Below are 24,134 nucleotides of genomic sequence, written 5' to 3' on the forward strand. Positions count from 1 at the left end.
TGATGGACGCCATAGCGAAGAGTGGGATGTTGTATGGGGATGGAAGAGGAAAGAACAGATGGAAGTGCTACGTCAAAATGGCTATGGGGCTAAATAGAAATACACTACCCTACATATGGAAAATGAAGTCAGGAACAAAAGGGATGCAAATGTGGAGAAGAGCAGCGAAATTCCTAGAACAAATTGTGAAGATGCAAGAAGATCGATGGCCGAAAAAATGCTCAAAAGAATAGGTAAGAGGAATCCTAAATGGAAATTCGTCAAAATGGGGAATGGGAACGAAGGAAGCAATGGAAGAAGTAGGAAAAGGAAAAATATGGCAAAGGATAAGAGAAGGTGATACAGCGGGGGTGGAAAATATAACAGAAAGGGTAACACAAGTGAAAATGGAACAAGAACTGCAATTGAAGGAAAGGGAAAGATCCAGAAGGTACAGGGAAAGCAAATGTAGAAAATGTGAAAAGGAAGAGGAAACTAGAGCACACATTTGCGAGTACAGCAAAATATAGTGAGAAAAATATTATTTTTCAAGAATTTTCAAAGTATTTAACCACCGATTACAAACAGCATTGTAATTTTTGAATTTTCTCATTTTTCCTCCCTTCAATTCTAAACAGCTTCACGTGGACAGCAAAAAGTGATGCACGTCAAAACTACATTTCGTTTCGTTTTCAAGTGTTATTCATCATGTCAGACTAGCACTTATCGATGAGTGGAAATGTATTGCAAATCACAAATTTCGACTGTCAGCATAGTAAATTTTATGATAAATACACGAATTAAGAGTATGGATCAGTCGATTAACCTCACTTGGAATTTTCGAAATCGAAATTCTTTGACACAGTTTGATTGATTAAAAAAAGGCTCTGTCAGCCTACGCAGAACGATGGCAAAAATCGACTGACAGAGCCTTTTTTTAATCGGTCAAACTTTGTCAAAGAATTTCGATTTCGAAATTTGCAGCTATCTCTCTCGCACTCATGGCTGCAATATACCGACTGATCCGTCCTCTTAACACCGAATACGTGAAACATTTTACCATACATACAATTTTTTTTCAGGGTTACCCGAGCATACTTTACAATATAAACATGTGAAGTGTCTGAAAAGATTTTTTACCATGCTTATAGAGAAAATACTCTTGAGTCTGTTAAATAAAAGGGATGGGTTTTGGTCTCTTTCCTATGGTGGATAAAACAATGATGAGGAAAAATGTAAGTGAAAAGAATAATTGAAGAAAAGATACGAAAAAGAAAAATATCGAGTAAGTAAGCGTGGACTTTTGTATGTGGGGGGAAAATATGTAAAAACTCGTAAGGCTGTACTTGGAGATAAACTACTACTACTAATAATAATTTAAGTTTGGATTTAGTCAAACATTTCCTCGACAAGGTTCGTTGATTATTTCTTCTGCAATGATTTCACAAAATGAGGTTTTATTGACTAATTTTATTATACTAACCGACACAAGCGTTTCCAGCTTCAACGAGTTCGTGATTGATGGGACACTCGCAGTGATATTTTCCCTGTGTATTGACGCAGCTTCCGTACTGACAAGATTGTGGGCTCTCGCATTCGTCGATGTCCGTGCAATTGCCACCGGAGCCGTCGAGTTTGTAGCCCTCGTCACACTCGCAACGGAACATGCCGAAAATATTTTCGCATTTACCATAAACGCACAGGTTGCTGAACATCTCGCATTCGTTTATGTCGATACAAGCCTGTTGGTTGTTCTCCTCCGGATGCATGAATCCCATTTCGCACTCGCAACGAAACGAGCCTGGATAATTGAGGCAATGCCCATTCTCGCAGAGACTAGGATCGTTCGAACATTCGTCGATGTCCCGACAACTGTAACCGTCCCCGCGAAAACCAGCGTCGCAGACACACTGAAACATTTTCGTTGGAATATTGGCTTTGATGATTTCATATTTTTGGGATTTTTTTTCATTCGCTCATTCGTTTGGCAGGCAAATTGATCGGTTTTCTCCCCATCAAATGCGTGAGTTTATATTCCGAAATCCTTCGATTCGGAATATAGTCTATTGCCTTTGAATTTTTTTTTTTTTTTCGGTCATTACAACTTTGTCTCATTCGACTCAGAATCGCGTGAAACACGTTTCGAACCCGTCGTGAGAGGTCAATTTTTCGATTTTCGAAATTTCCGAACCTTGGAATTTTTTCGTAGTCTATTGCCTTCGAAATTTTTTTTTTTTTTTTCGTTCATTACACTATTGTCTCATTCGACTCAGAATCGCGTGAAACATGTTTCGAACCTATAGTGGGAGGTCAATTTTTCGATTTTTGAAATTTTCGAAAAATTAAAAAATTTTCGAACCTTGGAATTTTTTCGAAGTCTATTGCCTATCTAAGTTACGTAAACCCTGTTTGATTTATATACGGGATTAACCCCCAAAAACACGTCATTTTTGGGTGGAATTTATGTGAAAAAAATTTTTTTAAATTACGGGATGAAACGACCTCGAATTTTGCACACATGTTTTTTAGAGTTCAAACTGTGGAATAATACTTTTTTCTAACCTATCATCAATTTTTATTTGGTTTTGAGTATGGGAAGATGGGGCCTGTGGAGTTATTTCCTATGCGTAGTCGACTAACCTCACTTGGAATTTTCGAAATCGAAATTCTTTGATACAGTTTGAGCAATGAAAAAAAGGTTCTGTCAGGCTACGCAGGACGATGGCAAAAATCGACTGACCGAGCCTTTTTTTAAGGAAGTCGAGGCTGTACAGTCATTTTTTTTACCCAAAAGTGATGACCTGTACCTTTCAAAAGTTAGGCCAGTTTACAGTTTGGCAATGTTGCATACACTTTTAAGAAAAGTTGGGGAAAAAAAGTCGAAAAACTGGTGAAAGCTCAGTCGAAAACACGAACAGTGACGATCCTAGCCTCAAAAAACTGCACGGAAAACAGATTATTATTAATGTAATCTCAGCGAATCTCCTAATAAATCTGAAAAAAATTGACATTATTCGGCAAGCCTTGCTCATGTTGCCCAAAAAATTTCATATTTTTAGCATCATTTTTAACGGAGATATCACTGAATGTGTCTTGACTTCCATAAGATTACATGTTATTTGGCCCAAATTGTTATTGATTTTTCTCAGCAACGACGCTCCTAAACTGTCTGAAAATTTAACTGATTTTTTTTTACACTTCACTTTATAAGATGCAATCGGTTTAAAAGCGGTGACATCATTTTCATTCTAATGCCTCAACTTCCTTAATCGGTCAAACTGTGTCAAAGAATTTCGATTTCGAATATTCCAAGTGAGCTTAGTCAACTGATCCATACTCTTAAATAATCGAAATTTGGAAATGATTTACTAAAAAATGGTTGAATCAAATGGATTCAAAATTGGAGAAGCTATAGAAAATATGTCTAAAAAAGTATTCTAAAAGTTTCATCACCATTTTTATCAAGCTGATGTTCCTCCTTAATTTTCAAAACTTTTCCATATGGAAAATTTCATTTTCCGTGGCTCCCGGAGCTAAAAAGTTTTTCATTTTTTAAGATTATTTCTCACCTTGAAAGATCCCTCGGTGTTTATACATTGGGCGTTAGCGTCGCAGCCTCCATTGTTTATCAGGCATTCGTTGATGTCCCGGCAATCAATTCCGTTGCCGGTGAAGCCTTCGTGACAGGTGCACTCGTAGGAGCCAGGAGTGTTTTGACACTCGGCGAATTCGCTGCAGGAATAAGCGTTCAATAAACACTCGTCATCGTCCGTGCATTCAGGTCCGCCCTCCGGTTTCACCGAATATCCTTCGTCGCAGCGGCAATCGAACGAGCCGATTGTATTGTGACATTCTCCGTATCCGCAAATGCGCGGTTGGCTCACGCACTCGTCAACGTCTGAACAATTAATCAGCGTGTTATTGTTTTCAATATATTTTCATCGGAAAACTTATCTTCGGCATTTCATCAAAATATTTTTCCGTTTCGTAGCGTTTTCGTTAGGAACTTTCCAAACGTCAATAAATTATTAAGTCAATAAATAACGAATTGAATTCAAGGGCGGCCAGATTTTTCGGGTTTTCTTGCCATTTTTTTGAGGCGAGAAAAAAAAGACTTTTGAAATTCGAAGGGTTTATTTATTGGTATTTCAACTCTTTGCTTTGCGCTTTGAAACACCTAATTTCAATTTTCATGGAAAAATGTTTCATAGCTCCTTCAATTTTCAATATTTCTGTATGAGTTTAGTTCAGGCTCTGCTTTACAAATCAAAACGCTCTTCGGTTTTTTCATCTCAGATAAACCGATCCCCCGAAATCGTAGAGACCATGGAGAAACGTATGGGTTCCTATGGAGTAGTTTTACACCGAATTAACCCGAGATATGAGAGTTAAAAAATTCGGTCATCCAGTTGAAATACCAATGAATAAACCCTTTAAATTTCAAAAGTCTATGTTTTTTTTCCTAACCGGAAAAAATCCGGCTGCCACAGGGGGCAGCCCCTTAACGAAGGCCTGAATTCGCTAAATTCGCTAAAGACGAATGTTGCTCAACGAATATCCACTGACCTATGCACGACGTGCCAAAGTTCGACGGGAGCAGTCCTCCGGTGCAGCTGCAGGAGTAACTTCCGGGTGTGTTTGTGCATTTGCCACCGTTGCAAATCCTGGGATTTTCTTTACACTCGTCCACGTCGACGCACGAGCGTCCATCAAGATTGAGAGCAAACCCCGTGCTAGTGAATTGAAGAAATGATCGAATTGAGAGAAGCATTTTGTATGATTTGACGATCCTACTGAAATTTCTAGCAAAAACAAATCATCGCAAGACTCCAAAGTACTGAAAAAATAATTATAATCTTTTTAATTTAATTTAAATAATCGTAGTGAAGAGTTTTAGTTGACAGCCATGAACCGACTGCCTTAACCGGCTAACTGGTGAGCTTTTTTCTAGTTTTTGTGCCAAAACTGGTACGAGCCAATAAGTTACCGAAAATCACGATAATTTATTTCTGAGGGTTTTCGAGGTTGCTGATTCCATTTTCATGTGATAAAGCATGAGATTTTCGCAGTGAAAAATTAACAAATTTCACCCTGAACCCTTATTTTTCACATTTTTGGGGGTAGCGAATTTTGTTTGATTTCGATAAAAGAGTCCAGTGTGATAAAAAACTAAAAATTTTCATGTCATATAGCATGAAAATCCGTTGAAAAAACGAAAAATTTTACCCTCAACCTTCGATTTTCCCCATTTCCAAGGGTAGTGAGGAGAAAATTAAGTTGAAAAATCGACTCAGCGACCCAAAAAACCATTGTATACCAATTTTTGTCCAAATCGGTTGAAAATTGAAAAAGTTATTTCAATATGTACACATATGATACAAAACCAGAATGGGCCCGACTATTTTTGTACATATATGATCCAATACCAGTCAACCGGTTAAAAGATGGAATCGAGGCGGAGCGAGAGAATTTATAAAAATTTTATTTAGTCAATAACCTGCAGGAGCACGAGAAACTTCCAGGCGTATTGATACAAATATTTTCACATCCCCCGTTGTTAGTGGCACACTCATTGATATCTTCGCAGTGGGATTTTAGGCCAGTTTGTCGGTAACCATCGTCGCAAATGCATTGGTAAGTTCCCATCATGTTTTCGCAAACTCCGTTCGAGCAAATGCCACTCGTCCTCGAGCACTCGTCAATATCTTTGCAGGATTGTTTGTCAGGACTCAATTCGTGGCCCGGAGGGCAAACGCACTTGAAGCCACCTTCGGTATTTCGGCAAGTTCCGCCTCTGCACAAGCCCGGTGTTTCGTCACATTCGTTTATGTCTGTCGATCGTAAGAAAAATTGACTACGGAATGCCAGTTGACCCGATTTCTCCGCGAGTTCTGGTAGGATCGAAAGCTTTGCTTACCCATGCAAATCTTCATAATGTCACTGCTCCGATATCCAGAATTGCAGTCACATTGAAAGGTCCCCGGAGTGTTGCGGCACGTTCCATTGCCGCAAACGCCGTGCATTATTTCACACTCGTCGATATCTGAAATTCAATTATTCGTTTATACTCGGTCTGGACGAAAAATAAGTTTGCCAGTTTTTCCGTGGCTTTTCTCCCATTTCGTTGGGAGAAGGGAGCCCGGAGGGCGGCTCGAAAATCTTCTCGAAAGCAGCCGATTTGATTTCTTCCATTTTTAACGAAATTGGCGACAAATCTTACCGATGCACTTGAGTCCATTTTCCTCGAGGGCATAGCCCTGGTTGCATCGACAACTGTAACTGCCGACCGTATTTTTGCACCGTCCGTTTTGACACATTCCAGGAAACTCGACGCACTCGTTGATGTCTTGTCTCTCGTTGAAGCCGTCGCCTTTGGGACACAACTCTGCAAATATTTGGGTTCCAGGTTTGGGACAAGCTTCGCACTTGTCACTGCCCCATGCGCGTCCGACGGAGCAGCAGCAAATGTTCTTCGAGAATCTTCCCTCGATTGCACTGGTGCAATGTCCGTGGCGGTAGTCCATGTAGCAAGTTTCTTGTCGCGTGTCGATGCACGTGGTATCTTTGAAAAGGTAAATTACCTTGTAAGCAATCATTTTAGCTGGAAATGATTCGATCGACTTGGTCGATATCCCGTTGCAAGGTAAGTAGAATCTCATTTTTTAATCGTGATTGCTGATTTCTGAATGAGGGTAGAAGAAAAGTTGTCTTACGCGTTGAATCAAGAATCAGTCCGGGCGGGCATTCGCATCGATAAGAACCGTCGGTATTGACGCAGGTTCCACCCCCTTTGCAAATCCCAGTGTTGAGTTCGCATTCGTTTATATCAGCGCATCCCTTTCCGTCGACTTTGGCATACCCTTTGGAGCATTCGCACAAGGATTGGTCGCAAGTTTCGCAGGGACTACCCCAGGCGAGTCCGACCGAGCAGCAACATTCCGACTTCAATGCCAGCCGAGGAAAATTGTTTTCGCAGCGGCCTTCTATCATTTTCGTCCAACACGAGCCTCGGCGATTGTCTGTTGAATTGACTCGAGTAATAAAATAAATAATCGCCGATTCTCATCATTAGAGATGATGGGGTGACGCGTCAAAATATAACATAATGTCAAAATAACATACAAAAATAACACACAACAGAAAAATAACATAGAACAGTAAACAACATGCAACAAAAATAAGAGAAAACAAATATAACAACGAGCAACAACAACACGTGATAAGTTTACGGGAAAAACCGGGGCAAAATGTCCGATAAAGTGTTCCGAACCCACCCAACGATTCCCCACACACGCATCACAAAAGTGTTCCAAACACACGCGCGATCGAGTGTGTGTATCGATTCTATTTTTATCGATTTATTGAACGCGAAAATGGACCTGTACTATTGATTATGATTTCAATAACGGTGATAAAATTAATGTTATTTTGACGTCAAGTTATTTTTAACATGTGTTATATTGCTGCTGTTGTTACATCCAATTCAAAAAGGATATTCATTATTAAGAGAGACCCAAGTATTGATCAAACTTTTATCCCTGTCATATCATAAAGGGGACGACAAATCCTTTTTCATCGTCATCACAGCAAGACCAAAAAAAACCAATCTACGAGCAAGGGACCCCAATGTAGAATGAAAGAAAGGACCTAATCAAAAAACCCTTACCATACCCCTATAAAACCCCTGTCACAATACAACGAACAGGAAAACACAACTAATACCCCTGCAATTTGGAGACTGAAAGTCGCGACACAAGCCATAGGTGACTATCGATGACACCTACGCGCCAATTAACGAGACACCCGTCCAAGAGGGGTAATACTCGGAGAAACTAGGCCACGATTTTATTGCAATCCTACGAATCAGAAGTAAGAACTTTCCCCACCATCAAAAAATTGACGTAAGACATAACCGGACATCAGAGGAACCCTTCGAGAGGGGTAACACTTAGGAGATCAGACCACAATCTTATCCACGAATGCGGAAAAAGAGAATTTTCCCCACCACTGGAAAACTGCAGAAGGACACCACTGGACAGAGGAACCCTTAGAGAGGGGTAACGAGTATAAAACCCCCTGTAGTACACCTCGGAGACAGAGTTCGTGAGAGTTGCTCCGCTCCATATCCGTTCACCACGTCCAAAATCTTCTATTTCGGACTCAGTCGAAAAAAGCGAACGCTCTTGATAAACCAAGAAGTCATAGTTACTGCAGTCCAATAACACTTCTCGTTGAAGTTATCAACCCCTTTCCGTGAACTTTTACCTCGATTAAATATAATTCAGAAATTGTATCTGCAGTCACTAAGTACCTTATTTACCCGGAAATGAAGAAAAACGGGATACTAATTGTGATTAACATTGCACGCGTCGGTGTGAACTTGTAAACGTGTTGTGCAGCATTTGTGGGAATAATAAACGACGGGAAAACTAACCGACGTGAGTAACCAATTTCTCTCTTATAACGTCCCTTATTATCAAGCCCCGACACACGTAACTCCCAAACCGTCCTCCCCCAACATTCTTTCCATACAAAACGACGAGGCTTCCATCCCTGGGCAAAGGACTTGATTGTCTTGACCCGAAAGAGAAGTCATACATGTGTCGCGTTCTCTCTAATTCCGATAAGTTCCCGGGGACGTAACACTGTGTTATTTTTTCTTGTGTTGTTTGACACGTGTTATTTTGACATCGTGTTATTTTTGGTTGTGCTGTTTTGACACATGTTATTTTTACCAATGTTATTTTGACGTTATGTTATACCGGCATGGTACCAAATCATGGATGGGATGCCATCGTGATTGGTTGGCTCTGTGATGAGTGACTGATAAGTGAAAATTAAGACTTGGGCTTCTACAACCTTTTTAGCGAAAAGAAAAAACATCTTTTTAAAAATATTTTTAAATTTTTTTTCGTTTTTCGAAAAAAAAAGGTGAATTATTTTATTGTCGAATCCCAAGAATGCTTGTGATGGAACAAGACTGACGTCGTTCCAAGCCCCGCTACAGGGTCCAGAAAGAGAACGCAAAATTCCATGCTCGAATAAGATATTCGGTCAATCGAGTAAAAATGTGGTTTCACGAACCCATGCAGATGTGTCCAGTGTTGTCCAAAATATAACCGGAAGAGCATTCGCACTCGTACGATCCACGCGTGTTGATGCAAACTCCATTGACACAAACGTCCGGACCGAGCTCGTAGCACTCGTCAACGTCTTCGCACATTTGATTATCGCTGTTCAGTCTTGTGCCAGTTGGACAAACACACTAAATTCGTAAAGAAAATTTCACTTAGATCTCCTTCGAATTTTAATTTTGTCGAAAAAATTATACGAAAAATCAACAATTTTAGATTTTTACTCTAAAAAATCTTTTCTCTTTGCAACAGCTATAAAAATGACAAATATCAAGATTTTAGGATCATGAACGTTCAATCGTACTCGGAAAACATGCCTGAAAACTGCCAGGTGTGTTTCTACACTGACCACCACTGCACAGAGAATCCTCGAGCTCGCACTCGTTTATGTCACTGCAGATCTTGCCAGAAGGATCGAGCTCGTAACCATTGTCACAGATGCATCGATAAGTGCCCATGAGATTCTCGCAGCCTCCGTTCACACAAATGTTAGGATTCTGGGCGCACTCGTTGATATCTAAAAAGGAATGTTGTCATGAGCCCGGAAGCGATTTTGCAGGAAAAAAATATCGAAAAATTGATCAACGACTCGCGGAAAAGTGAAAAATTGGTGAATATTGTTCTCAGATATTTTCATTGGATTTATCTTTTTTACCATCCCCGTTATAAGTCATTCCTGCTCCGTGTGGACAAAGTCCCTCGAATTCTGTCGTGTCAGGCATCGGACACGCCTCGCAATTGGTCCCCCAACCAAGGGGCTGGCCAATGATGACGGTACAACAGCAACAACTCGATTTCGTGACAGCCACAGAAGTTGGATTGGAGCATTGACCGTCTCTGTACTGAGAGTAACAGAGGTCTCTTCTCGTGTCTAAAAACACACAATTTGGAAACATTTTTTCCGAGTTTTTTATCCTTAGGATAATTTGCCTCTTCAAGAGAGGCAAAAATGCCGCTTATTCGAATCTCTGAATAAGTAAATTACCCAAACAGGATCTGCCGTCGGGACCGAGGTTGAAACCCAGATTGCACTCGCACCGAAAGCTTCCTGGAGTGTTCTTGCATCGGCCATTCTGGCAGGGTGCGCTCTGGCATTCGTCGATGTCTGACAATTAAGTAGTTTCGTATTAACATCAATCATTAACGAAAATGTTCATCAAATTCGTCCAGAATTTTTTGTTCTCATTACCGATGCAATGACTCTGATCCGGTCCAAGTCTGAATCCAGAATCGCAAACACACTTGAAAGAGCCTTCCATGTTGACGCATTTTCCATTGGCACACATACCAGTGTTGGAGCACTCGTCCATGTCGACGCAAAAAGTGTTGTCTCTCGAGGGCGTGAATCCGGACTGACAAGCGCAGTGATAGGAGCCAGGTATGTTTTCGCATCTTCCGTTAAGGCATATCCGAGGATTCTCCGAGCACTCGTTGATATCTTTGACAACATTTTTTATTCGTTAGAATAAGCATGCGATAACTCTGTTTTAAGGTAGTTCGTGCTCGATTTTCTTCGAGAAAGTCTTGAAATTTACACGGAGTTTAAGTCGGTGGTCGACGCATATCAAATTTTTAAGCTTTCGTCTTATCGTTTATTGAGATAAAGGTCCTTAAATATGAAGAAAAATACACAGAGTTTTACTGACTGTGCGTAAAAAATCGTTTACCTTTCCATATAACGAATAAACGCTTCTTACGAAGTTTATGAAAAAGTACAGAAATTGCGGTAATGAGCACTCTCGTATAACCTCGCATTTATTTATGTCTGCATTTCGTTACTTCTTGGCTTGGCCCATTGCTCTTGATCCATTTCCCATTGCGTTTTCTCTTTGCGCTCTCTAATGCGATTTTTTACGCAACAAAACTATCGTATTTTCGCTAGATTCCCGATTAACGAATGGCTTGTAATTTCACTGGCCAAAAGATAAATTTAAAAAATGTATTTACGATTTCTATTTCTCTTACGTTAATTTAGAGTGATAATATCTTTAATCAGGAAGTAAAAATCGACCCAATTTAAACACCCATAAAATACGGTCCTACGGACGTGATCTACCTTAATAAAACGAAATAACGGGCAAGAATCGTTCCCCCTCCGATAGCTCAATTTTATTCGTTTTTCATCGTCTCCCTATAAATTTAGTGATTCTTCAATCCTCTATAAGGAAGGGACACCGAAGATCTTCGTACACGATGATCGTTTCACTTATGTACATATACACATAACTCGCCCGAGGCAAAACGTTCATCGCTACAAACATAGCACACAAGTCCATGCCTTCCGCATTCGTCTACCCGGTTGTTATCTTCTAATACCCGCCCTATCGGAAACACCAGTGATAAATGGCTGACTTGTAAATTACGGTAGTTCGGTGGTGAAAGGAATAGCCCGAGAGTGGACGCTCCGAGAGCGTACCGGACGACGATGAGCTTGATTTTTGTCCTTCCAATCATCCAACGTATTGTGATCAAATTAACTAAACATTACCATTTGATATCACTTTTCCTATCCAATTATTATTTATTGTGACATCACGTGAGAATTGAAAAATAATAAATGGTTTTTTTTTTTTTTTAAAAAAAGAAAATATCGTAGATTATCGTGACGAATTTTAAATTGATTATTTCTAATGGCTTTTAGATTTTTTTTTGAACCGATTGAAGGCAGTACGTAGTTTCAAACACTGCTAAATCTGAAGCAGATTTTCTCGGAAAATTATTACTGAAAATATTAGAATTCGGCGAGAATTTCGAGAATTTTTATTGGGAAAATCATAGCTTTGGCAATGGAGCCCCAAAATTTTGGAGGTTTTACATTATTTATTTATAATTGCTTAGTTCATCAATTGTAAAAATGTATTCGAAGAATCTTTTGCATTTTTTGTAAATTTCAAGCTCAAATTTGGGGTATCGGAAGGAAAAGGAAGGTCTGAAAATCAGATTTTTTGACTTCTGAAAATAGATCGATTGTTCAATTTGATTTTGGTCCAAGTTTCGTTGATACCCACCTATACAAGTGTTTTTCGAGGGCGAGAGGACGTATCCGTCGTTACATTTGCACTGGAACGAGCCGTTCATGTTGGTGCAGTGCCCATTTGTGCACATTCCTGTGTCCTGGCACTCGTCGTGATCTTAAAGTGCAAAAACGCGAAAAATGATAAATTTTCCATGCTCGATGTAACATTAATATATTTTTTCGGGCTTAAGGAAGTTTAAATTTTACCGGTGCAATAACGGCCTTCGCCAGAAACGACGAAACCCGGTGGACACTCGCAGGTGAAGCTTCCAGGGAAATTTCGGCAGGTACCGCCCTGGCAGTAATCCTCTTGGCACTCGTCGACGTCCTCGCATCTTCCGGCCTTCTTAACGAAGCCCGGATAACATTCGCACTCGTAGCCTTCCGGCGTATCGATGCATTTCCCGTCGCCGCAAATGTCGGGTCTGAGGGCGCACTCGTTGACGGTGAATTGTTGGGACTCCGAGCACAATTTTCTATAGTCGACTGCGGTGTTTTCGTGTTATTGGTTTTTATGGGTTTGAAAAATTGAGTAATTCGCGGCTCATCAGGTACGAATAATCGTGCAGATAAGATCGGGACTTCCGATGCAACTTTTTTTCGCTTCCGGGCTTTTGTCCACGCCCCACAAAAGGGAACGACAGTGCGCAGATGAAAAACGCTTCTTTATTACACGATTAATACGCAAAGTACTCTGACGCTGCGAGAGTCTTTTTTTAAACTCCATAGATATTTACTTACCGCTCCCACTGTGGGGACAAATGAAACATTCGTCTCCCCAACCTCGGCCCATGTTTTTGCCGCAACAACAATCTTTTTTGCTCAATCTAACAGCCAGACGATTTTTACACTGGCCGCTCCGATTCACCGCGGTGTAACAGAGTCCTTGTCTTCCGTCTGAAAATCAACCCTGATTGTAAAACGTCGTGCAAGCTTTCTCTGTTTTTTATTGAGCTACGGGTGCGAATTAAATGTTAGAATGAGTCAAATTTCGAACAGCTAAAATCTCGAGTTTATAAACCTCGAATGATATAATATTGAGACAGAATAATTCGACTGGAGCTTTGAATGTCGAAAATAAATGAAGTAGGAACTTCAAGGTTCGAAAATAGAATTTAACCATCGCCCATAGAACAACGACTAAAATATCGTTTTTCCGAAAATTCGACTATATCACTCTTTCGATTCATAAATTACTGCAATCAGCAATATTGTGAATATTAAAAATTTTGAAAATATAATAACGAAAGATTAAATATTAGTGAGGTTGAAATACTGAAAGACCAAAAAGTCGAACGGTCAAAATGGCGAAACGGTAGAAAGTCGACCGATCAAAATAAAGAAATGCAGCGGAGGCTCAAAATGTACGCGTCTCTTTCACTCACTTACTCAGACCGGTGATCTCCAATTTCAAGCATCGTCATTTTGACTTTCGCCTTTTCGAGCCATCCCTATTCTGCATATCCAAGTTTTATAGGCTCGAAAAATGCACTTTCGATTTTTTGCTACTCTACGTTCTGGTCTCTCTATAAAACAACTACTCTCCATTTTGAATTCGAAAATCTGCAATTTTGACATTCGTACGGTCTGTTAAAATTGCATTCGAAATGAAAACTATCGAAATATATATTTTCCAGTAAATACGAATTCAAAGAAGGAATATTCGATTAAACACGTAATCTGCTAAATAGTCGATCGGAAATAAGAATTTCGAATAACTTATTTTTCTCCGATCTGGTATTACAACTTTGAAAATTCCGAAACATCGACAGTTCTACAATTCGGTTATAGTCAAACCAAATTTGTCGAACGACTTCATTGCTCACCGATGCAAAGTTTTCGGTCTTGGCTCTGTATGAATCCAGGATTACAGACGCAGTAATATCCACCAACGGTATTGATGCATCGGCCGTCAGTGCAAATGCCCTCATCCTCACACTCGTCCCTGTCCGTGCACTCGTTCGTCTCGAGATCTCGAGTTTGGCCTTCCGGGCATTCACAAGTGAAAGATCCCGGCGTGTTGACACATTTTCCACCCTCGCACAGGCCAGGAATCGCCTCGCACTCGTTTATATCTGTTGGAAAAAGTAGCGATAATAATTTTCTTCTGTCTCCTCAGAAGTTGCTTAGAATCCTTTACAAGTAACAACAAAAAGAAATGGCTATAAAATACCCACCCACGCAATTGCCTTGGTTCGTTTTCAAATGGCCAATTTCGCAGTCCAACCTCGCTGGACATCGCTCGCAAGGATGACCCCAACCTTTTCCAACTGTGGCGCAACACATTTGACGGGTACAAACGACCCCCTGCAGGTTCACGAGACACTGGCCGTTTCGTACTTTCGTGTAACAGGGACCAACCCTGTAATCGGTGTCGCACCGTCTTCCGGTGTAACCGTAAATGCAGGCGCAACGATCCGGGCCGATGCATCTTCCCTGATTCAGACAAGCTTCCCGACAAATTGCTGGAAATTATAATTCACACGATCAGGCTCAGTTAGATTGCGGAAGCGGTTTCATTGATTGTTCGATTTTTTAAATTCGCGAGCTCTCAAAATTTAAGTCATGTTGAAACAATTTTTTTCAGCAATTGAAATTTCTTGTTGATCAATCAAGAATCACCTGTGAGTCAAACTAGTTTTATCAAACAACGTGGCATTTTGCTTGTGCTTACTCTTCGATTGCTTCAGCTCTTGAAAAAGTTCATCTGGTAATTGAATTAACAAAGAAATGTTGATTAAAAATATCGAATACAGTAATGAATAATAAAAAAAATGTCCTGTCAAAATTTCAAGGCCCGAAGATACTTTGTTCGTGAGAAACAAAATTAAAACGATTTCTCCAAATTAACACGGTCTGTTACGGGTTTCAGTGGTTTCCCCGCCTTTGTATATTAAATTTGCAGGCATTGACAAACTGTTCGTACAAAAACTTCCATAAGTGATAGAAAAATATCTAAAGAATATGTTTACAGCTTCGTAAAATTCGTTCAATACTTATAAAGTTCGCAATTAATGATTTTTTTCTCGAAAAATGGTGATTATTGGAAGGTCGACTCATGTGTTACTTTCACGATGACAACGTTGAATGATGACTTGCAACAAAATATGAAGGACGGGTGAGAAAATATTGATGTAATTAATAAAAACTTGTTTTTTTTTTTTTTTAAAACGTTTCTGGCATGTTTTAATAATGCCAAACGTTCGAACACGTTTGAAATAATTTTTCGTTTGACTAACTCGATACCAGATGAACTTCCTTAAGTTTTTTTAAAGTAGTGAGAAACTTGGTGGTGAGAATGAAAAAATAATTCAGTTTATTCGAAAAAGTGTGAGTGCTCCGAAGAATTGATAGTTCGGATTAAAATCTGTTTTGATATTCTCGAATTGTCTTTCGTCAAATGGGAAATAATATTTTTTGTTAAAGAAACGAAAATTTTGGTGAGCATCCGATTTTTCTCAGAGCACTTCGCCGTTTCATGATTTTTTTCGATTCTCTGGATATCGAAACTTGGAATTTTGATATTTTACTAACGTTCGTTGCAAAATTCGCCTTGGTATCCCGGTCTGCATTGACATCGTCCATCGACGCAGTTGCCATTGATACAATGAACTCTGCAGGTTCCACTGTTTCGAGCAGCCGCCTTACTTCCGGTTGATCCTTTCGGTGCTTCAGCATTGGTGTGGTTCTCGTGAGTCAGCGCTTCGAAGAGATAAATATGGTAAATGTGACTTCGATGAGTTTTTGCAAACACCTTTTATTTAGTGAATAAAAAAAATATGAAATCTACGATCCATTTCACATATTTTTATCGTGAACTTTTTACAATAGCGAACAAAGGATTGAGAGAAGTACGATAAATTTTCTTTGATTTACACCTTTGTCGCAGATTTTTCACGCAATTATAACATCCTTCCTTTTGACTTGAGCAACGTCATTACTTGCATTCCTTTGATAACGACGAATCATAAACGCTTGAATAGCCCCGGAGGGTCGGAAGACCTGTCATCCTCATCGCGATGACTCTGCTACGTTCATCGACACCCATATTTCTTCGTAGTTAACATTTCACGATGTTTTTTTTTTTCATTCATTATTATTATTTATCGTATCGTTCTCAATGACAATCATAACGAGCAATCTCGCTACAGAGTGTTTCAATTTCGAGCAATTTCTTCATGATGAACACAAAATTCATGAAAATTCTTCGAACGAACCCCTCCAATTGGCGTAAAACAAAGATCGTTTAATAATTTTATAGAGAAATTCTGCTCGATAGTATATTTTTTTAAATTTTTCTTCAGCAACGAGATAAAAAGGTTGGGAAGGAAAAGAAATTGGAGATTTATTTACCTCTAGATTGAGCCGCGCCACACACTGATGCAACGGTACCACTGTCACACAGACAAATATTTGGCCTTATACATCTGCCTTGATTGCCACATCGCCTTGAACAAATAGCTGAAATATGACAGAAACTCAACTCTCGTCAGATGATGATAGTCGATGGAGGGTTGTGAAGTGTGATCACGTGGGTAGGAAATTGATAATGATTGTACACCCACTCTCTTGATCTTGCCATATCGAGTAGTAATAAATTACTTACGAATAACGCAAAGTCCTGTTTCGGGTTTTCTAGTCCAGCCGGGACAGCAGTAGCTTTTGTACCTCGTTCGACAAATATTCGGTCTGAAATAAAAAGAAAATTGTTGAAAAACGATAATATTACATATTTTTTAAATGTGAAAACGTCAGCGAGAAAGGCGTAGCGAAAAACAAAGAAAACGCGAAATCAAACAGCGAGGCGTGCGCGCTCGGTGTGTGGCTTTGGCGATCTCCCCAATCAAGTAGCCTTCGACGAGGTCGATACTTGGATGGGTGGCTGTTTGATCAGCCACGTACCGGTTCGGACATACATGGCTGACTGGGAAGCACTTTTTCTGAGCTTGTGACGACCCCAACTGGCTAAAGCTCGGTAAAAATATCGCTGCGATTATCGGCCGGGTTTTCCGCAGTTTCCCTCAGCCCTCGTGTGCATACGATAGGATAATGCGTTAGGAAAACGTCCCTCGAGCAATGCTTTCAGGGATTTCGCAGAAACAATGAAAATAAATGAACAAAAACGCGGATGACAATCAACATTGCCAGGCGGATCATTATCTAGAGTTTCTGCTTTAGGAAATCAAAAACTCGACTGTTTTCAGGAATGTTTTTAGCATAGACGGAAATAACTCATCATAGCGAACTCTTCGGTATGGTTTCAAGGATATTTAAAAAGTGCAAAAACATTTTTTAATGTGGGAAATATTAGCTTGTACGTGGCCAATGCCCAAAGTCTGATTGTCGAAGTTTCTCAGCCGTGCACAATGTGGAGATCGTAATTATTGTCTAAAAACAAAATTCCAATTTTTTTTCCATTTTCATATATTTTCCTTCCACACGAACCTATAAAAACCCGAAAAAATTGCGAAATTCTATATTTACGGCACGTTGAAGTGATATTCTTCTTCTTAGAAGCGTTTTTTTTCAAACTCGCTAAAAATATAGAATTTCGCAATTTTTTCGGGTTTTTGTAGGATCATATGGAAAGAAAACATTTGAGAATGGAAAAAAATTTTGGAATTTTTGTTACAGACGATAATTACGATCTCCACATTGCTCGCAGCTGAGAAATTTCAACAATCAGACTTTGCGCATAAATCATGTACAAATTAGTATTTCTCACATTGAACAATGTTTTACTACTCTCGTGTAAATGTACTTTTGAAACACCCTTGAAACTATACCGAAAAGTTCGCTACGATGAGTTATTTCCGTCTGTCCTAAAAGCATTGTCGAAAGGAATCGATTATTTGACTTTCCAAAGCAGGAGCCCCCCTTAAATGAAAGCCCACCGCAATCAACCACTCCGGAAATAATACCTCGAATTCTGAAGAAGTAAAAAACAGTTCTCACATCACAATTATCGCGGGCTCAAGTGGATCAGAAGAAAAAACTCGATCTGATTGGAAAATTTTATTTCACGAAGATCGTTGACTTACTTACGGGGCACTTGATAGGCCGCCCATAAAAATGCCTGGACTCCGTAAGTGTTACAAGTTTTTCAGCCGAATATGAATTGATGCAAGAGTCGCAGATCGTTCTACTTCCGTCATAAGTATCAACGGAAATTTCATTTTCATTGGCAGACTCACATGGTGCGTGTTTACGTGGTGTCATACACGGGTGATGCAGCAAAAACCCGTCGGATTGAGGAAGAGAGCGAGGGAGGGAAGAGAGAATAAAAAAAATGAAAAATGAAAAATATCCATGGCTGTGCCACCTCGGGAACAAGGCGGCCATTCACTCGTTGCCCCATAATTAACGTCAGCTGCTAGGCCTTACTCTTTTTAAGTACTTCCACTTACGCGCCATGGCGCCGTGTTCTTCGTACATTGGAAAATATACGCGTGTGTGTATTTGGTGCGGCATCTTATGCACGCATATCCGCGCTTCTTGCGTGTTATCCGGGCGTTAAGAGCGTTAAATAATGAGAAAAGTAAAAAAGCAGTGAAGAAAGCCTCTCAAAGGAATCAAACGATGACCGCGCGTTGACGCGCGCGCGCGCGCGATAAGCTGCTTGTGTTCGATCCGCGAATACGACGTTGCTCTCGTGCTCGACCGAGACACCTAATGACTAATTCCGAGGATCTCACTCAACGCGATAAAATTAGTTCTCTCCTCCGACTTATAATTTCCGAATACTTCCGGGTCAAAAAATGAATCAGTTCCACATACATAGATATACTTTATGCACGTTGAATATAAATATATGATGCTCTTCACGAGAAAAAGCAAGTAGAAGCCTTTTCAGAAGAGCTTTCGATTCTGCGTGTTCCAATTTCAATATATAAAATCGTACACTGAGAAAAAAATTTGGTTGAAACACTTGAAAAATGTTGAATTCAACTAAAATATTTAGCCCCATAAACTCGACAAAATAATTCACAAATATTTAATTAGATAATGACCCAAATAGATTTACAAAATTAAGGATTGTGTGACGATATTTGGGTCACTCTAACGTCATATTTTGTCGCTAGAACTTTCTTTCGAGCCAGACATTTGTAGAGACGATCGATTTGGTTCGTCATCGATACGATTTTGTTATGCTACACGAAGAAAAAATCCGACTGCCAAAATTATTTGTCGTTTTCGACAAATCATGTTGGCTAAAGTAACAATAAATTTCAACAAATTTTGAGTTATATTGAACTGACCAGTGTGATTCGATTTACGAAATATTTATCATTCTCAACAAAATCGTTTAGATACTGGATATTCAAATAAATATATGACAAAAGTGTATGTGGATTAAGTAGAAATGAACAAATCTTTCGAGTTCTTCGATCAGAAGATTTGGTTTCACTCGTTCAGTGAATTCACATAAACCAAAATTTAGTGATTGGCATTAGTGAACTATTTCTTATTTATAGCAAGTGAATTTTAGTTAGATCAAGCAGCAAAAATATCAACTAAGGGCATTTAGTTGTTGTTCTCTTCTTAGCTCAACGAATTCTAGAAAACACTTGTTTCCATAAATTGTTGAATTTATCTAACGATCGCAAAATTCCACCGTTCGATATTTCTAGGTCAATGATTTTTCTCATGACCCTTTTGAAAATAACGATCGTGGATTTAGAGCTTTAAGAATTTCTCCCAAATTACTGTTTCATGGCTGCCCGTTTATGAGCTATAAACGCATTACAATGAAACTACACATGGTGCTGGGTGCAATATACCGGATCGCGTCGCAAACTGATATTAAATGCCCACGAAGCTTGACAGTGTCATTAGGCAATCTCGTTCAAACAATGAACGTTATACACATCTATCGTCAACTCTTTTTCTTTGCCTCCCTCCCCCTCGCCTCTCTCTCTTTCTCTTTGGCGTGGTTAAATACACCCATATACGTGTGCACAATGTTGTAATATGATTATTGCGTAATGAGGCCATTCCACGGATGCTCAAGAATGAAATATGCTCACGCTGATTAATTTATCCTTCTGCATATCAAAGATCGAGATTAAGAAAAATCGTGGGTGAGCGTTAGCGCTGTCGAGCGACTTTTTGTTCATTCACATTTGACAGTATTCGTTTGAAGCACAGATAATCAAAAACAAGAACAATTGGAAAGTGTTCGAACGTATTTTATCGTGGTAATTTAAAAATGCGTGTTGAAAAGGATTCGCGTTTTCTTCGATATTTACAAATCAGTATTTTATAGCGAATCTCACATTTAACGCCGCGTAATTCCATCGTTCCTTTTCTGCTCCTTAATAGATCGGAATTCCTTCTCACCCCACCGCGACATTTAATAACGAGCACTTAACGATTAGGTGGTTTCTCACAGTGTCGAGCGAGCAAGCAAACCGAACGAGGTTAGCGCTCGCGATGACAAATCAAGAGGCTCTCTACGCATTCGCGTTTTCTTTTGCTCAATTTCTTCGCACATGTCGCAGCATCCATTTATCCTATGAGTCCACAACGGTTTCCAAACGACGAGCAGAGTTGTTGTTTTTTCCAAATTTTTCATCACTTTTGCCTGATGCCCTTTTCGGGTCCATTTTACCCCAGGGTCACCCCACACCGATGCGTGGAGCCTCTAAACTGTCTCCTCGAAACTTTTCTTCCCGGGTCTCCCAACGACGATCGCGCACTGATCGACAATTATTGTTTCTATCGACTGATTTAGTCAGCATCGATGCGCTTTTTTCCTCTTGAGATTCCCCGACTAGTCCAAATCCTTACTGGTAACATAAAATTTATCGCGTGTACTGTACAGTTTAAAAAAATGTAGTCATCCAAGGTAACGAGGAAAGTATATATCCTTAAAAATTGCTTGATTATCGGAATTTCGTATCGGCAGGATCGATACCGTGCGAAGACTCACTCTTCAAAACCCATTCGTTTCGCGTACACGCCGCATTGTTGAACACCAATTTTAACACCCCCGATCTACACGCTGTTTTTCTTTTTTCGTCGATAATTTGAGCTACAACGAGCCTCGAGGCCGAAATCAATGTTCGCTGGACCGCTTATTCGCTCATCCTTTGGGCTCGAAGAGTTCAAAAGGCTTTTTCTAATTTTCGTTTTTTTTTTTACTAATGTTGTTATAAGTGGATCTGGAAAACAGGGTTGTCGAGTCTCAAAAAACGGAGTCGGAACAGCTCGAATAAAATTTCATCACGATTTGTTATAAAATTGGAGAGTTTTTTTTTAAAACGCAGGAATTTATGGCGAATGGAGAAATCCTCACGATTTCTTGTTTCTCGCTCCTTATTTCTGTTCATTTATTTTTTTACATTAAAATGGTTTGGCCGTTCTATGACTAGTCGAGTTTGCAACTACTTTATGTTGATTAATTTTAAGTATAAATTATTAAAAAATTTAATAAACGTTTATATTGAGAATATTTTTATCACAAGAACGTAATAAAGTGCTTTAAAAATATCATAAAAGATCAAATTTATACTTCAACTTGACTAGTTAATGATTGAGTCGGTACCGGTGCCACTTTAAATACACATAGCTTAGGGAACATTTTTATTGTACGAAAGAAAGTTTATATCTGTGTAATGGTACCGAGAAAAACGAATGATCCATTAATTTAAAAAAAAGCGAAGCTACTATAGACGAATAAACACACGTGAATCAGTCTAAAAAATAAATTTGTTGAAATTCCTGCGATTCCCGAATTTGCCCGAAGTTCAATCATTTTCTTCGCGATGTAAACTTTTCCGAAGCTCGAACACCGTACATTCTTTTCACAATTAATATTACTGTGAGTCATGAGGGGACCTTAAACTATCACTGACCGCAAAAAAGTGAACCTTCACCGTGCTTTATCAAACGGCGGAACTACTTTAAATTTATTCGATCTCAATAATAGTAAAATCAATGAATTTTCCTCCTCCGGTTGCACAATTTACGACTCTCGATTCCTGCTTTTGATTTTGTCACCGTTAATTTTGAGCAGCAACGCGGAGCTGCCCACTGAGACATGTCTCATTGTAAAGATTCAAAGTGCATTTGAGTCGCGATAAATGATCGATGCCCAAGTGGTGCGGAGACGAGACAAACAGGCTCCGGGATATTCTCGATTATTATTACCGAAAATTTTACGTCTGATCAACTCGCATGGCATCTCAATCTCGGAACCCTCGCGAACGTCTGACTCACAATCACTATTCGATTATTGTGGGACCAGTTGAATTGCCTGTCGCGATCTCATTCCCTCTTTCTCTTTCTCTTTCTCGACTCCACATGTGACATTCCTCTGTGATAAATTGTCCAGTCATGGACCGTTTGACATTCGTGACGAGCACAGCGTGAGGTCTTTGGGATGCTCGATCGACTTCAAAGGGTTTCGTTTTTTCAACATCGACAATAATATAAGAGAAACGATAATGATAAATTTGATGATCGTTGGGAAATTCGAACGACGATATCGTTCAATATTGCTCAGCTGTCAATAAAATGTCACATTGGAAATATGAAAACCAGAAATATCAAAATAAAAACAATGCGTCGATGGTTTAAATGTCTTCAAAACCCTGAACGTCGACAAACGTCAAAACCCTGGAAACAAAATGTTTCTGTCGAACAAAGTTCATTCCATTGGGCAAAAAGATTGGGAAAAAAAAAACGGAAAAGAAGAGCCGATTCAACTACACTTTTCACTCATTTTTACTAAATTAATTGCAAAAAATGGGAGGCAAACTTCGGAAGGCAATAATCCTAAAGTTTCTGCCTTTTGTAACATCGCACAAATCCACATACTCTTAAAAAAATCGTCGTAATGATAATGAATTCTAATAAATGAAAAAAAAAAAAAAAAAAATCAAAAAATCAAATCTCAGAATAAATATCTTTCCGAGCGAGGAAATTCTGTCGCAATCTTTAAATACGTTAGAGTTTGCTCAGAAGTGTAATATCCGCCAGTGAGGAGGATGAACGTTCGACGGACGTTCCAGATGCTAAGATGATGAAGCTTTTATATATTTCGTTGTAGCAATAAGGGAAACCCAATTAGATAATTATTCACGCTAATTCTTCGTCTTGACAAATTAGGTTAAACGGCCCGTTACGCAATCGAAACGGGAAGGGAGCCGAGTAGAATGCGAGCAAGGAATTTTTATACGGCTCATAATGGGCGTCCGTTTTAGTGCGAGCCTGTGGAGAATTTATTCGCATCAACGCTCACAAAGAGAATGCTCGTGATCTCGGAGTGTTGTGGAAAAAGAAAAAGGAGAAAACGGGGGGGAAGGGAGGGAGGGAAGGTTCGCCCTTAAAAGCTCGAGTCATCACTAATCTCTGTCAATCCTCAGATATATGTACATTTACATGTGCACATATGTAGGTGAACATATTGAAGATAAGTCGTGCCCTACAATCGTTGAACCTCGTCATTTATCGTTTGCTCTTTAAAAAAAATTCCGATAAAGATATTCGTGGGATATTATGAGATTTTTAAACGAGGAATAAAAAATTTTAGTGCACGCACTCCGGAGGCTGGGGGAAAATGAAATACGTGGGGTAAAATGGGTCACTTTAGAAAATCTTTGCTAAGAACACGCATTTGGAATGTTGGGGGCAAAATGGGACAGTTGAAAGATCGTAAGCTGCTGGAGCCAGCGAGAAAAGTTTATAAATTGGGGCACTCGAAATTCGGACGGATTCCTAACCTCTGAGAAGTCGGGGTTGTATGGGAAAAGATTTTGCAATTTTTCCAGCTTCTGTCGTTAATTTTTTTTCTATCCCTTTATTTTTATCGTCGCTATGGATTCCTTAAATTTTTTTCTATCCGTGAGACAGTTTGTACGAGGAATTTAGAATTATTTGGTATACGAGTTATTGAATAGAAATGCGACGATGATGAAATCTCGGCCCGTATAAATTTTACGATTTTTCAAATTTTCATTCTTTGTTGAATGTTCGATAACCTGACCTCTGAAATTTCGCCA

At 39.4% G+C, this 24,134-nt stretch overlaps 1 protein-coding gene across 2 annotated transcripts in view; it reads right to left on the reverse strand.

Moving 5' to 3' along the window:
- The window catches only part of LOC122415821 (fibrillin-2-like), a 39,341-nt gene that overhangs the window by 9,600 nt on the left and 5,607 nt on the right, over positions 1–24,134 (reverse strand). For both annotated transcript variants that reach the window (XM_043428324.1, XM_043428325.1), the window contains exons 3-22: positions 16,736–16,818; positions 16,483–16,590; positions 15,664–15,831; positions 14,307–14,594; positions 13,956–14,204; positions 12,871–13,026; positions 12,337–12,615; positions 12,122–12,244; positions 10,303–10,551; positions 10,099–10,218; positions 9,769–9,984; positions 9,431–9,630; positions 9,064–9,244; positions 6,693–6,998; positions 6,200–6,541; positions 5,897–6,022; positions 5,477–5,810; positions 4,546–4,712; positions 3,549–3,877; positions 1,463–1,889 (exon numbers count right to left, since the gene is read on the reverse strand). In XM_043428324.1, the coding sequence (XP_043284259.1) occupies positions 1,463–1,889; positions 3,549–3,877; positions 4,546–4,712; positions 5,477–5,810; positions 5,897–6,022; positions 6,200–6,541; positions 6,693–6,998; positions 9,064–9,244; positions 9,431–9,630; positions 9,769–9,984; positions 10,099–10,218; positions 10,303–10,551; positions 12,122–12,244; positions 12,337–12,615; positions 12,871–13,026; positions 13,956–14,204; positions 14,307–14,594; positions 15,664–15,831; positions 16,483–16,590; positions 16,736–16,818 (4,451 nt within the window). The remainder of the gene's footprint in view (positions 1–1,462; positions 1,890–3,548; positions 3,878–4,545; positions 4,713–5,476; positions 5,811–5,896; positions 6,023–6,199; positions 6,542–6,692; positions 6,999–9,063; positions 9,245–9,430; positions 9,631–9,768; positions 9,985–10,098; positions 10,219–10,302; positions 10,552–12,121; positions 12,245–12,336; positions 12,616–12,870; positions 13,027–13,955; positions 14,205–14,306; positions 14,595–15,663; positions 15,832–16,482; positions 16,591–16,735; positions 16,819–24,134) is intronic.

The sequence above is a fragment of the Venturia canescens genome, chromosome 9, assembly GCF_019457755.1.
Source record: "Venturia canescens isolate UGA chromosome 9, ASM1945775v1, whole genome shotgun sequence".
Lineage (NCBI taxonomy): Eukaryota > Metazoa > Arthropoda > Insecta > Hymenoptera > Ichneumonidae > Venturia > Venturia canescens.